Raw genomic sequence first — 15,382 nt, 5'->3', positions numbered from 1 at the left:
GATATATTGGTAAGAAGAGTAAGAATAGAATTCATAATTTACGTAAACAATAAAAAAGAAAAATACTATTTTTTTAACAATGATGATGAAAAAAAGTAATAAATGGATACAAATACAGTAATGAATTGTAGAGAAGGATCTCTAACTTGCTAATTAAAGCAACCAATCTAACAAACTAAACTCAACCAAGAAAACCAATGAACCACACCAAAAAAAAAAAAAAAATAGATAAGAAAACCTTTTTTTCCCATTCTTACCGGTATTTTAGGTCAACGTTTACTAACCACCCTCCATGCACCCTTCTATTTCATTCTCTTCTTAGCCAAAAATTAGTTCCACCACCCAAAACATTCTTCACTTGTTATCAAATCAAAAATCTTTCTATCTTCTTTCCTCCGCCAGGAAGTGAAAAGGGCACAAGAAAAAAATAAAAAAAAATGAAGGTCATGTGATCTTCCTTCTCTTGTTCCATTTCTGCTAACTCCTCAACCGTCACAACACCCAGTCACCCACCATTGTTACATGAAACATTAAAGAAAAAATAAAAAGAGAATAAGCCAACATGGCCACTAAACCATTTACTCGTTTTGTTGAGCAAAAATTGGGAAAGCTGCCACTCTTTTTGATGAATGTATTGCTTGAATGGGTGTTGATAATTCTTCTTTTCCTTGATGGGTTTATTGCACTTTTTGCTAATGAATTAGCTGTGTATTTTGAATTGCAAATCCCATGTTGGTTGTGCACTAGAATGGCACATATTCTAGCTCATAGAACTCCAACTTTTTATTACAACAATTGTTGGTGTGAATCTCACAAGAAAGAGATTTCTTCTTTGTTTTTCTGCACCCAACACAAGAAGATCACTGATATAAGGAAGATGTGCGAAAGGTGCCTGTTTTCATTCGCGAGCGGGAAGGATTCCGATTCAGAGACATATAAGTCTCTTCTAGGGATTCTTCAGAGGGATCTAGAATTCTTTGTAGAAGATGGACAAAAAGTTCACTTGAGCTTGAAGGACGATGGGATCATGCAGTTTGAGAAAGGCAGGATTCACAAGTGTGCATGCTGTGGAGCGACATCAACCAAGTCTTCCGTCTCAAAGGGGAAGACTTCAGGCGCCCACTTGCGAGCTCCGGCTGCCTCACCGCGAGCTCATCCAAACACCGCATCAAAGAATGAAGAATCCAGTGGTCTTGAATCGCCTCATGTCCGATCCGCAGCACTCAGGCTTCTGTCAGAGAATGAAGATGGCAGTGGAAAAACTCTAAAGATCAGATGTAAGTATATTAAATTTCTTGGGATACACGTCATTAGTTGATGGGAATAATAACAATAATGTTACATCAGTTTGACCATGGAATTCTAGCAAACAATTTTATCTGTTTCAGGTTTTTAAAGTATCCAATGGAGTGTTTTTGGAGTTTAAAATTTGACGTGTACATGAAGTGAAACGGATTTAAATTTTACTTTGTATTGGAGATGATTGGTGAAATGAGACCAATCTCATTTTAGAGACATGGTTTCACTTTGGTGGAGAATCAAAATTTTGCCACCTTATATGAAGTTTATAATGAATTGATTATTATTTATGAAATTGTGGTATCAGAAATACTGAGGTCATATTTTTTGACTCCCAAACGAAATTGAACTGAAACGGAGCAATGGAATTGCTCTTAAAGGTGCTATTGTATGATTTACTTGCATTCGAAGTAATGATGCCACTTTGGAGTCATATACCTACTTTGATAACGTTCTTTTCAAAATTTATACAGTAAGAGAAGAAGCAAAAAGTACCTCTTTGCCTCCATTGGCAGAAGGTGAGGAAGGAAACAGTGAAACCACCCCCAAAACAACCCCCTCTTTTGCAAAGGGTATCAAGTTCTTTGGTGAGTCTCCAAGAAGCCCAACTTTCTTAAAGGGTGGCAAGTTCTTTTGGCTCCCAATTTCAGACTCTCCGAGCAACAGTCCTAAATTGTCTTACAAGAAATCACCACTGGAAAAAACTGAAATCGCCACCGAGGTTGCAGAGGGATCTACTCAGAGTAGGTTCTTCTGGGTTCCAATAACAGATTCAACTTCTACAAGCACCAGCCCCAGATGGACTACTAGGAAATCACTACTGGAAAAGACAGAACAGGCTGGCGATTCTAACGAGGCAACTGCTCAAACTGAAGGAGATGATCCCAACTCGCTTCTTAAAAGGCAGGTTCATATGGATCATAAATCACTCATGGCTCTTTGCATGGAGTTGGATGAAGAAAGGAATGCTTCGGCTATTGCTGCGAAGAACGCCATGGCGATGATCACCCGCCTGCAAGAAGAGAAGGCTGCATTACAGATGGATGCTTTGCAATATCAAAGAATGATGGAGGAGCAGATAGAGTATGAACAAGAGAACTTGCAAGCAACCAATGAAATGCTTGCTAAACTAGAGGAGGAAGTCAAAGCTTTAGAAAGCGAATGCGATGTTTACAGAAACAAGTATGGAGCACTTCCGGAGGAAGAGATCAAGGAAGCTCAATTATCTCATGCTGAAGCCGAAGGAGGTGAGGATAATAATAATAATAATAATGGAGAAAATGACCCCAAGAAAGGTGTTAAAGCAGAGAAAACATATCTTCTTGGCCGGATGCTGAAGAAGCCAGAACACAAGATAGAGGTGGCGGCAGAAAGTGGAGACCAATCCTTACAAAATAAGAATAAGAAGCCAGAACACAAGACAGAGGTGGCGGCAGAAAGTGGAGACCAATCCTTACAAAATAAGAATGTAGCCGAGAAAGAGAAAGTGAAAGAGAAAGAGAAAGAGATAGAGAAAGAGAAAGAGACAGGTGATGAAACAAACACTAGGTAGCTTTGAGATTTCTACTACTAGTGATTATTTTGGTTACTTCATTCCATCCCTCACAATGCCTGTGTTGTCTAGGGTTTTACTAGTTTTTATTACTATTTTCAGTACTTCCCTATTCTTATTATTAGCATGTACTTCTATCTCACATGTAATAAATCCAAATTATACTACTGCTGTCTCTGGTTGTAAGCAAAATGTTAATGTAACCTTTTGTGAGAGAACATTAACTTTGTATTTTTTATCCTAGTGCAAATGTATATTCTTATGTTTGATCTTACTGCACTACTTCTATACTGTCTATACCATTCTATTCTATTCTTCTATTCTATATGTCTATCCTGTTCTATAAAGCCATCGAAGCACTTTCACTACACCACAAGTAAATTCTCAATTTTGCAATTAGTGATATTTTTTAAAATTTCTTTTACACGCATAAAATATAGTCATTTCTTTCTTTTATCCAAAAAAAAAACAATTCCTTAATTAGTTTTATATTAATTGCTATCAATAATTCAATATTCTCCATGCTTACAAATATAATTAAATAACTATAAAACAATGGAAAAAACGGCTGCCTGCTAATGCATCCTAAACTCCTGAAGGAGCAAAAAAGAAGAAAAGTTTTTTTTTTTTTTTTTTTTTGATAGAAAATAAGAAGAGAAGTTACTCTCATTCACATCAGATTATTTGAGACAACAATACACACTTAAAGATTATTTGAGTTGCCTATCAGATGTTGCACATGAAGATTAGATACACTTCCTACAAAAGGCATCATACTATGAGAATGGACGTACAGACCTACGGCACTCTGCACCAATTGACTGGGTTGTTAAATGGATAAAAGGAAAACCAACCACACTATTTGATCTCTCATTCCCAATGAATCTCCTTTAAATTATGCCACTCTATCGAAATCACCTCCTAATTGCATATGCAGCCATCCAGATTGTGATCCCTGTGCATACCCCCTGGTTGCTTGTGATCCGAATATCATTCCGGCAATATCAAATGGCTGATTACCAACCTGAACCTGTAGAATAGCTTATTAAAATCACAATATTGTGAACATAAACAGTCCTAACAAGAAAGGGTGTAGATACATGTTCTAGGTCTAGAGAACAAACACAGAGTGAAGAAGATGATGTCCTAATTGAGAATCTCTATCTTTGAGAACCCTGCAAATTTTCAAGATGAGGGCTCATTGATATAGCACTAGGATTTGTTTAGCTAAGTCATCCCATGACTCAAATAAGTCACTTTGCACCTAAAAGTATGTTCAAGTTATTACTAAAAAGAGGAAATACAAGGAAAATTCAACACATACACAGCCAACAGCCCAACATACATAAATATTAATTATAATTATAATAATAACAATAATAATTAATAAAACCAAAAGGAAAAAGAATGATATTGAGAATCTGTTAGGGAGTTGGGTATTCTGAAGTGCCAAAAGTCCCACAACCGTATGGGAAGCTTAAGGTTCTATTTAAAGAGAATGGTTCTTTCTCTTAATAGCTAGCTTTTAAGATAAGGTTTCCCACTAGGTATTTAAAAGGATCTCAATACAGACACATGCGAACACAAATTGGAACCATTTCAAACAATCAAATGGTCCAACTAAGTTTTTTTACTCAGCTAATAATGAAAATATTGCTGCTTTGAGGTTCCTTTTTGTGTTTTAAAGAGGAAAAAAAAATTCTTCCATACATGAGAAGCCCAGTAATTGTTACTAGAGCAACATACTGAAATGCCTCCTTTTAGGCTTTAGCTTTTATTGAGTCTCTGGTGTGGGAGTTGCAAGTTACGTTCAGGGAGGCTTTCCACTTCTCCATCATGTTAAAGCTCATATTCCTATGAAAATTCTATCAGCCCCATTAAATCAGCATTGCTTTCCACTTCAAATGTTTAAGTTCATATTTCTATAAAATCCTATCAGCCACATGCATACAAGTGATAATATAACTACATAGGCTGTACGATAAGGTTAAGGATTGAAAAATATGAGAAACTCTACACAAAACCGCAAACTAGATATAAATGTTTTACCAAGATATACATATATACATGAACAGAATTACAAATACATGGGATGTCAAACGTAAACTCTTGGAATGCGGCTCTCCTGAATAATAATATTGCAAATTTAGAAGGGAAAAAAAATGTCATCATCAAAACTAAATCAATTAGTATTAATCAAAATTAATAGCACAGCAAGGGTGAGGCTGCCACAGTTCAACAATTAAACATGGAATCAGTCCCTTGACTAGTTAAGTAACTGGTTTAACCATGTTTACATGGTATCAATCTGCATAACAATTAACTTGATCAGATGAATCTGGATCCACAGATTCACAAACAATCTAGCTTGTTCTTTTGTTAAGCCCCTTTTAATTCATATTTAGGCAACAAAGAAAGGTTTGCAAGGTCCTGAAGATTTCCACAAACCATTCAAACCAGACATTCAAAATATTGGTGTCATATTTATCAAGCAATCCTGCATCCCAGTTTTCTTCCTTTCCAAAATTTTCTTATTCATTTTCATTGGTTCAAAAATGGGTTCGGCCATGTTTTCTCAATTTCATCAACCTTATTAGCTTGTTTATTATTATTTTCGGACAATATCAACTGTGTGCATTCTATTGTATTCTTGTTTCCTTATCTTAGTTATCTATGTATAAAACATCTAGTTTGTTAGCCTGTTATACACAGTAACCCACCTCCTTTATTGACCCCTTACTTGCAAGCTCTGACTTTCGTCAATTAAGATTAGTTTTCTACAAAATTAATCATTTTGGTTTAAGAATGTCATAGTATATAGAACTTTATATTGAATTTTGCTTAAACATTTATCTAAGCCATGCGGATTAAGGGAAAAAAATGATGGCCTTACGTCTTTTGAAGGAAAACATTCAACAACAGAATTCATGTTCAATCTTGAATTAACTGCTTCAAGCTTCATTGAAAGGAACTGCAAAAATCAAGATATATTTCTCAGAATTAAATTCATTGGTACAAACGAAAGATAATATCAATGGGTAGTGCTCCATCATGACAGACGAAACAAAGAGATCTACCTCAACCTGACGCTGCAGCGACTGTATGTAATTGATTATCTCATCTAACACAAGTGCTTTGCCAATTACCTGAACAAAACAAAACAGAACAAAGATAAATATTCAATTAAATCAAAATCTAAATTATATAGCAACAATAATATATCACTGATCCAACAGATAAGATTAGTACCTTGTTACATCCAGGGACTAAATCTTGAAGAATTTTCATCCTCTCACTAATCTTTTCTCTCCTGGCCTGCAGAAAACTTGTTATCATAAGCAATATGCTCCTTAACAAGTAACAAACATAAACAAACATACATATATATAAAAGGAGAAAAAAAGAATTCGAATACTTCTCATACAAGCAAAGCTCATTTAGAAACAGAGGAAAGAAAGTTCGAAAAGTGAGAAAAAAAAATATATACTCTCTCAGCGAGACTGTGGCTATCGGTAGCCTGGCCTCTCCTGGCTCTCACATGGATGTAGTCTTGTTTAGGCGGTTGCTCACAAGAAGGCTTAGCAGCGCCGCCGCCGCCGCCGCCACCACCACCTTGCCGAGCTAACTTGTTACCGGCAACTAAACTGGCACCTACCTCGGCTTTTGAATCGCCAGCACGGTTTTCCTCCTGGAAGGATCCTTCCAGTTTCCTATGCTTATTGCCATACGAATCATTCTGCTCCAAACCAGAACACGAAATTCAGTTTCCAAAACAGAGTGAGTAAGTAAGCAAGCAATCAATTAGTTAGCTCAGCTGGTAAGAATAGTTTGTTGTTAACTGTAACTAACTAACTAACTATAATCCAGCTCAGCATAACAATAACTGCAAATAGCATACAGTTACATATGAAAGAGAGAAGGCAAACCAAGTGATTGGCGGTGGCGGTGGTGGTGGAGGAGGAGGGGGATGATTCCTTCCTCTTATGGTTGTGGATGGGAGTGAAGGTGGTTGCGGTGGCGGGCCAAATCTCAGAGAGAGAGTAAGAGGAAGGGTTGGCGGAGGAGAATGTGGACTCGTTGATGACAGGACCTTCCATTGTTATTATTATTACAATTATTTCAATTCTAACGATTTCTTGTTTCTCATTCAAGTGTTTAGGAATAATATAATAATTAGAATTATGAATGAATACTTGAAGAGACTGAATGAGGGAGTGTTGGTGGTTGCTACTAAGTAATTTATTGATTTTGAGCGAGTTAGTGAAAGAGCGGGGATGACGGTGACGGTAACGGTGACGGTGACGGTGACGGTCAAGGACACGGACAAGGACAGGCGAACAGAGAGATTTTTATTTGTTCAGGTTCAAGATCACAGTGATGAGTGAACACTGAACACCCGTCAAAAATAAAAAGAGAACAAGAAATTAAAAAGGTTGAAGATCACAGCGAAGGAGAAACACAGACAAGCCTCTGTGGCGTACTGCGCCCCCTGCTTCTCTTGTCATTCCGTCGTCCGTTATATTTTATGATCCCTTCCCTTCTCAGCTTCTTCTGCATACTTTTAAAATAAATTATTATTTTTATTCATAAAAATTTTTTAAAAAAATCATAGATTTATTTATTATTAAATATAATTTTTAATTATGAATAGTTAAAATGTTAAAATTTTATTTTAAATGAAATTAGTGTTATTTTTGTAACAAATGTTATTTTTCATAAAATATAAAATTTATTTTATTTAGTTATGGTATATTTATTATGAATTATGGATTAAAACAAAACAATAGTTATTTATCTTTTATTTATTTTTTGGAAGAACAAAAGTTTAGGTACGCAGGCTGTACTTGATTCTCTTACTAGTACTAGCTATTAGGACATTTTTTCTTAGACAACAAGAAAAGGTTAAAGTAATTGATTTACCAGAAAATTATTTTTCTTCCCTTTTAACAAACTAAAGATAGATAAATAGAAAATATTTAACAAACTATTAACTAGAAATTAAATATTTTTTCTAAAATTTAAACTCCAATTATTTGTTTAAAAGTTGAGCTTACTTTCATATAACTGACTCCAATTTAGTCACATTCTTTTCACTTACATTTATATGAATTATCTGTTAAAAAACGCTTATGAATTATCTGTGGCAGGAATTCTAATATATCGTAGTAATTAAATTTGCACTTATGTGATGAATTGTTGTTTCTTTACCAATGATTTAAAGGATATTTGATTTCTTCTTTTTATTTGAGTTTTTGACAAACTCTTCGCTTGGTTTTCTTTTCTTTCTTACGTTTTACTCGCACTTGAAAAAAACAAAATTCACATTTATTTTCTTTTAAGTATTTCTTATTGATTTCTAACACAAACAAAATTAATGATGTGCTTTGTCTTTTGAGAATGCGTGTTGGGAGTTGGGACACTATTATGACCGTTGTCTTGGTTTTCACATTGCTTATTATGGCCTTTTTATAGGGAAAAAAATTAGAATTAACTGAAGGTTTATTTACTATGTCGTCGGACTTTATAATTTAATTAAATTTTTAATTAAATTTGTATAACTTTTTTTAATTAAATTTTGTATTATATTAAATTTTATAATTAAATTTTTATTATGATACAAATATTAAAATTAATAGAATATTTTATTAAATCATATAAATATTCAGTCAAATATTAAATATATTTATTTTGTTTAACTGAATATTTTATTAATTCCAACAATTTTTGTTATAATAGAGACTTAATTATAAAATTTGGTATAGTATAAAGACTCTATTAAAAAAAATATAAAAATCTAATTAAAAATTCAATAAAATATTAAAAACTGATAAAATAATTAAACCTTAACTAAAAGATATTTGCTAAAAGTTAAATTAAAAATTTAAAAAGTCATCAAAATTTATTACTTTTAACTATCAGTTAATTATTAATATTTAAAATATAAAATAAAATATATGGTTAGTTTACTATACTAAAAAAAATAAACTAAAAAAAATTAAATTAATAATTAAATAATAACTAAAAATAATAAATTTTAATAGCCTCTTAATATTTTCTTTCTAAGAAGAATAATTTTTATATATTTAGTGTATTTAATATATTAAAAATATATTATAAATATAAAAAAATTATTTTTCAGTGATTTTTTTTTGTTTTCTTAACAAGTCGTAAAAGCATTCATTAACCAAATACAAAAATTTTTAAACCCACAATTGATGTAAATATTAAATATTAAATCTATAGAAAATAATTATATTGGATAATTTGACAACCAAATATGAAGGTCCTTATTAGGAAATTATTACGGAAAAAAGAAAAAGTTCAATAGCTGGATACTTTTAGGCTTAATTTGACTTTAAGTACTTCCTTTATCTCACTCGTTAATTATTCTTAAAAATAAATCTTCAATTTTGTCTTTTTGGTACACAACAAATTCATCATCATAACAGAAAAACTTATAGAATATGATAAAATACAGACAAGCTCAATTTTCCCGTGTGGATCAACCAACATAGCAAAAAATTGAAAATTTAATCAACTTTAAGATGGTAAGATTTATACATAATAAAAATTATAAATTTAATGATAATTAATTTTATTTTATTACTTTTCAAAATTTCTTTTAGAGATTCTTTTCTCCTCTCATATACATGCCCAAAAACAAGGTCAACGTATTTTTAAAAGTATAAAAACAAATTACATTAAGTTAAATACATTGAAATTTCTTGTTTACATTTGTTGACATTCCTATAATAAAATGTAAAGTATTATTTTGATCATCAATATTTAGCTCGAATTTTAATTTAATATTTAATATTTTAAACATTTTATTTCAATTTTTTTCTTTTTTTTTTATAATGACATACTCATCAATTGTTCATGTTATTTGATTCTTGTTTCTTTTATCAAGCTTTATATTTTTTTTTAAAAAAATTACTTATGAAGAATCTAAATGAAATAAAACCATTTACATGTAAATTTTTTTAAAAGTATTAAATTTGTGTGCATGTGATCTATAGTTTTTGTGTTGAAAAGTTTATTGTTTGTGTGTTCTGATTCTGTATTTGTATGCTTAAAGGTTCATTACTTGTGTGCCGTATCTCAATTTTTGTATGCTGAAGTTCATTTTTCGTGCATTGTGGTTCATTATTTCTGTCCTGAGATTCATTGTTTATTTGTTGTGGTTCATTCTTTTGTATTAATTTTTATTGTTTGTGTACTGTAATTCTTTATTTATGTGCTGAGGTTTGTTTATATGCGGTGTTTGATTGTTTATGTATTGTGATTCAGTATGTCCGTGCTGAAGTTGATGAGCGGATATTTTATATGCTTTTTGGCATCATTTTCATATAATTTTTATTATGTTTTGTTTAAGTTTTATTACATATTCATAGGTTTTAGTGTTAAATTCATATTTTTGGATTTTACTTTGAGTTTGTGTGTTTTATGATGATTTCAGGTATTTTCTGCTTGAAATTGAGGAGCTTTGGACAAAGTCTGATTTAGAGACAGAGAAAGCACTGCAGATGCTGTCAGGATCTGACCTCCGTGCATTCGAAGGAGCATTTCTAGAGTTACAGAAGTCCAAATGGCGCGCTCTCAACAGCTATGGAAACCTAACACCTAGGACTTTTTAGAAATATATAATAGATTATGCTTTTCTTTAGAAATGAAGGTACAAAACTGGCATTCAACGCCAATACTCCACCCTCTTCCTATCGTTGGACGCCCAAAAGGGAACAGCTAGCGTCCAACACCCAAACAAGAGTCCCAAACTGGAGTTTAACGCCCATAAGGGAGTCCCAACTCGTGACTTCACTCAAGCTCAGCCCAAACACTCACCAAGTGGGCCCAAAAAGTGGATTTTTGCACTACATGACTACTTTATCTTATTTTTGTAATTCTTAGTTATTAGAATAGTATATATAGGAGAAGATCACCCATGTTTAGGATTTTCTTCCTCCCCCATTTGAACCTTTCATTGCTTTTCTGTAAGCTATGAGTCACTAACCTCCTAGGTTAAGGTTAGGAGCTCTGCTGATTTCTATAAATTAATAATATCATTGTTCTATTTCAATCTATGCTTGACTCCATTCTAAGATGTATCTTCGTTCTTTATCCTAATGAATTCGGAGTGTAACTTGACCGTCATTCCTATTCTATATGGGTTCTTGCGAGTCCTTGAAGGGTAGTATTGAACAACAAGCTTGATTATACATCTGTTAGACAGCTAATTCCCGACTTCGTTGGGTACTTGGAGACATAAGTGCAGCTGAGCAAGAGAATCCCTGAGACCTGATAAACACCAATTTTGTGGTTTTTCTTGTGCTTATTTTGAGGAATTTTATCAAATTTTCTCACATTTATTCAATGAAGTAGCTTGGTTTTGTAATCCTCCCTAAATTTGTGCTTAAGTGTGAAAACATGCTTTTTAGGCCTTAAAATGGCTAAATTTAATACATTTTAATTCCATTCGATGCCTTGATATGTTTGTTAAGTGATTTCAGGTTTAGAAGGCAAAGATTGGATTGAAGGAATGAAGGAAAAGCATGCAAAGTGGGAGAACTCATGAAGAAATGAAAGAACTGCAAAGCTGTCAATCCTGACCTCTTCACACTTAATCGATCATAACTTGAGCTACAAATGTCCAAATGAGGCGGTTCCAGTTGCGTTGGAAAGCTAACATCCGGGAATTCAAAATGATATAAAATTTGCCATAGTTTTCTAGTGTTGAGTGATGCGTACGCGTGCATCACGCGTACGCGTGGGAAGCTGCACGTGACTCACTAAAGGCAACTCGTGGCCAGTGATTTTTGAAGCATTTTGGGCCCAATCCAACTCATTTCTGATGCTATTTTATGTAGAATTCAAGCTTGGGAAAGGGGGGAGCACTTAGTTGTAGAATTTGCATTATGTAATTTAGTTTCTAGAGAGAGAAGCTCCCTCTTCTCTCTAGAATTAGGGTTCTAGGCTATTTTGCATCTTAGATCTAAGTCCAATTTCTTGATTTTATCTTGTTTCCTCTACAATTTCTGGTTTCTACACTTTAATTCTCTTATTTTGTGATGTTATATTTACTTTCATGTCTCTTTTATGCTCATGCACTCATGTTGGATTTGGATCTCCTTTAATGAAATTTGATGTTTAATGCCCTTTTATTGTTGATTTGTGTTATGATTTTACTTTCTTTACAATTGGTAGTTGGTAGATTTTACTATTTCTTGCACATTTACCATGCTTTCCTTTTATGCCTTCCAAGTGTTTGACAAAATGCTTGGTTGGATGTTAGAGTAGATTTTGAGCATTCTTGGCTTGGAAAGAGTAATTAGGTAATCTTGAGTCATGAATACCCAACTTATATTGGTGATCTAGAATTGTTAGTTAATATGATTTCCATTGACTCTAATATCTCGCTAATTTAATTAGTGAGTTGATTAGGACTTTTGGATGGAGATTAGCTAGTCTTATTAGACTTTCTTCGAGTATGAGGATAACATGATACCTTCCTCCATCGTCGGGGATGACGTAATGAGATAAATTCTTGTTTATCATTGTGATACGATTGATTAGTCTTGTTTGACGTTCTCCCTATTTGAAGATAACATGATACCTTCTTTCATTTGCCGGAGTTGACTAAATAGGATGAATTAATCATTGTATGACTAGAATAGAAAGCCTACATTCTCAATCTTTACCATGAATGTCTCTCTTTATTAATTATTTTCTTTAATTGCTCGCTTGATTTAATTTTTTGTCATTTAATTTCTTGCCCATTTAATTTCTTACCCCTTTATCAATCAAACCCCTTATTCCTTCATAGGCAATAATCATTCACTTCATTGCAATTCCTTATGAGACGACCCGAGGTTTAAATACTTCGGTTAATTTTCATTGGGGTTTGTACTTGTGACAAAACCAAAATTAAATTTGATTCGAGGATTGACTATCGGTTTGGACTATAGTAATAACGGAAATATTTTGTGGAATTCCGAACTGGTGTAAATTCTTGCATCAAATTTATGGCGCCGTTGCCGGGGAATTGCAATGGTGCTATGTTGTTGGCTATTGTATATATTGTGAATAGTTTGATTTTTGGTTTGTTTGTTAGTTTTTGCTAGTTGTAGGATTTTGCTCTCTTTGTTTTTATTAATATTTGTTTTTATTTTCTCTTGACACTATAAATTCTCATCCTTTTGGCTATGAATGTAGTTCTAACTATGTTGTAGGAGATGGAAATTACAATGGTAACATGCATCAAGGAAGGAACAACCAAAGGTGGGAAGAGCCTCAAGCATTTGATCAACCTCCATTAATGTACTATGAGCAAGAACCACTCCAAAATGCATATCAATCTAATGTATGTAATGATCCTCATTGTGGTTGCAACCACAATCATCATATGCATATGAACCCCCTCCTCAATATAGCCCTTCACCATACTCACAAGCCTCATACCACTATTCACCTCTATATGACCCTAACCCATACCCACCATACCAACCACTATATGAACCATATCTAGAGCCACCACCATTTCAACACCAATACTCCCATGAACCACAAAGTCCATACCTCAAGAATTTCACCAATATGAACCACCTTCCAACTACAATACCCTTCCCTCAAACAATGAACCATGTCTTCCACCACCGCCTCCCGATGAAGCCTTCATGCTAGAACAAAGAGATCTTAGATCTCGTATCCAAAGGAACCAAGAGGAGATGGAAAAAGAGTTTAAGGAGCTAGAAGCTATGATGGCTATCAAGGTAGAAGCCGTTAGCAATATTTAATCATCCTGCCTAAGCTTGTGCGATCAAGGCACCCCCATTATTGAATGTGGACGGGCAACCAAAGAGCTTAGTGAGGGAGTAGGAACTTGAAACTCCAAGGTGAAGAAGAGGAGTTAAAGCAAGAAGTGCAACAAGAGGAGGAGGTAGAAATTATTGAGCAAGAGGAAGTAGTAGATGGAGCCTTAGGATATGTTGAGTACATAGAGGAATCACAAATTAAAGAGCCTTCTTCCATGGAGTTTGAAGTTGTTGTCGAGGAGGAAAGTGCACAACCTCCAAGGCACGATGTGATTAAAGAATTGGAAGAAGTGGGGTGAACACCATGTCCTCCTATCTATGATGATTCCAAATCAACATATGATCCTTTTGAGCTTGAAGAATCCTTTCCCACTATGCTCGGAATTGATGAGGAGGTAGACTTCACTCAATTCCCTATTTATAATTTGAGTGATGGGTAAGAGATTGAGGAGATTGATGAAGAAGAAGGTGAACTTGAGGAAGCTTGGCAAGAGGTAGAGCTTGAAGAACCTTGCCAAGTGGTGGAACCCTCTAGAAGAAGATGGATAGAAGTGGAACGTGCGTTATCAAGACCGTTGGGAATGCCTCCACCTAGATTGTCATCCAATCCTTCATTTGAGTGGGTAAAAATTCTAACTCTTAGCTTTATTATCCCACTTGAATTTGGTTTGCTTGAAACGAATGGCCAACTTAGGGCGCTTTGTGGAATTAAGCACAAGAGGAGGATGTTTAGTGGTTGGTGTAGTAAGTCTAGGCTCATTATGGGTGAAGCTTCAAGGAGCAAGGGTTGGTGTAGTTTTCAAATGAATGGGTCTTGGAAGGTAGTTTGGTGTCACCATGAGAATTCATCTTTCGTGCCACCCGAAGGAAATTATCATGATCAATTCAAGGACGGGTGTCAAAACAAAGTATGGGATCCCGGCCTACGAGATAAGAATCACTTTTGGGAGCCCATGACTTGTGAGGAACTCCATCAAGGCTTGGAGTTATTAACTTTGGAAGATAGAGCTTATTGGAAGTCCAAGCATTGGTGGATGTTCAAGGATGGATTCAAGCACAAGCCACCTTGATAAAGAGCTCCCCATAAGTCCAACTTAAGGACAATAAACAAAAGTGCTAGGTGGGAGACACCCCCACTATGGTAACATCTTTTCATTTTTTCTCTTTTGTACATATTAGAAAATAGGTTTAATTTCATGTTTTGTTTGATTAGTTGAGTTTAATTGGGAGTTTAGTACGATAAATAAGGTTTTATGATGTTTTGGTAGTTGTTTGGAGGTTTGGAATGCTTGGGTTGGTGCAAAAATATAGAAAAATTTTGAAAAACAGAGCACTAACCCACGCGTACGCATCACCCATGCGTATGCATGGCCGCAAGATTTTTGACCATCTACGCGCATGCGTGGATTTAGAAGTTTCACCCTTCCATACATAAACCCGAGAGTTGTGCCTACTTCAAGCCAACTTTGTGCCCGAGGCACATCTCTACCCACGCGCACACGTGCTCCACGCGTACGCGTCGCCCACGTGCCCCACGCGTACGCGTCGCCCACTTCAAATAACTCATCATGCGTACGCGTGTCTCACGCGTACGCGTCGCTACCATTTCATCAATCCACGCTTACGCGTCGTATGACGCGCACGCGTGAATTGCCCTGTTTCACCTATCCTCTTTTCTTCTCTTCTTTCCATTTCTTTCCTTCTTATTTCTTCTCTTCTATTC

General features: G+C 34.5%; 2 protein-coding genes across 2 annotated transcripts; one reads left to right on the top strand and one right to left on the bottom strand.

Moving 5' to 3' along the window:
- The first annotated feature begins 562 nt into the window (after positions 1–562).
- Positions 563–2,912, top strand: LOC130939962 (probable myosin-binding protein 5). The gene is made up of 2 exons (XM_057868024.1): positions 563–1,277; positions 1,773–2,912. The coding sequence occupies exons 1-2, from the start codon at positions 563–565 to the stop codon at positions 2,849–2,851; spliced, it is 1,794 nt and encodes a 597-aa protein (XP_057724007.1). The 3' UTR covers positions 2,852–2,912.
- A 419-nt stretch (positions 2,913–3,331) lies between these two features.
- On the bottom strand, positions 3,332–7,315 carry LOC130953772 (transcription factor bHLH79). The gene is made up of 6 exons (XM_057880778.1): positions 6,778–7,315; positions 6,339–6,587; positions 6,101–6,166; positions 5,929–5,997; positions 5,745–5,822; positions 3,332–3,881 (listed from the first exon to the last, which is right to left on the bottom strand). The coding sequence occupies exons 1-6, from the start codon at positions 6,946–6,948 to the stop codon at positions 3,747–3,749; spliced, it is 768 nt and encodes a 255-aa protein (XP_057736761.1). The 5' UTR covers positions 6,949–7,315; the 3' UTR covers positions 3,332–3,746.
- Positions 7,316–15,382: the final 8,067 nt, after the last annotated feature.

The sequence above is a fragment of the Arachis stenosperma genome, chromosome 1 (genome assembly GCF_014773155.1).
Source record: "Arachis stenosperma cultivar V10309 chromosome 1, arast.V10309.gnm1.PFL2, whole genome shotgun sequence".
In the NCBI taxonomy this organism is placed as follows: Eukaryota; Viridiplantae; Streptophyta; class Magnoliopsida; order Fabales; family Fabaceae; genus Arachis; species Arachis stenosperma.
The sequence above is the reverse complement of the archived record's forward strand: the minus strand, read 5'-3'. Positions and strand labels throughout refer to the sequence as shown.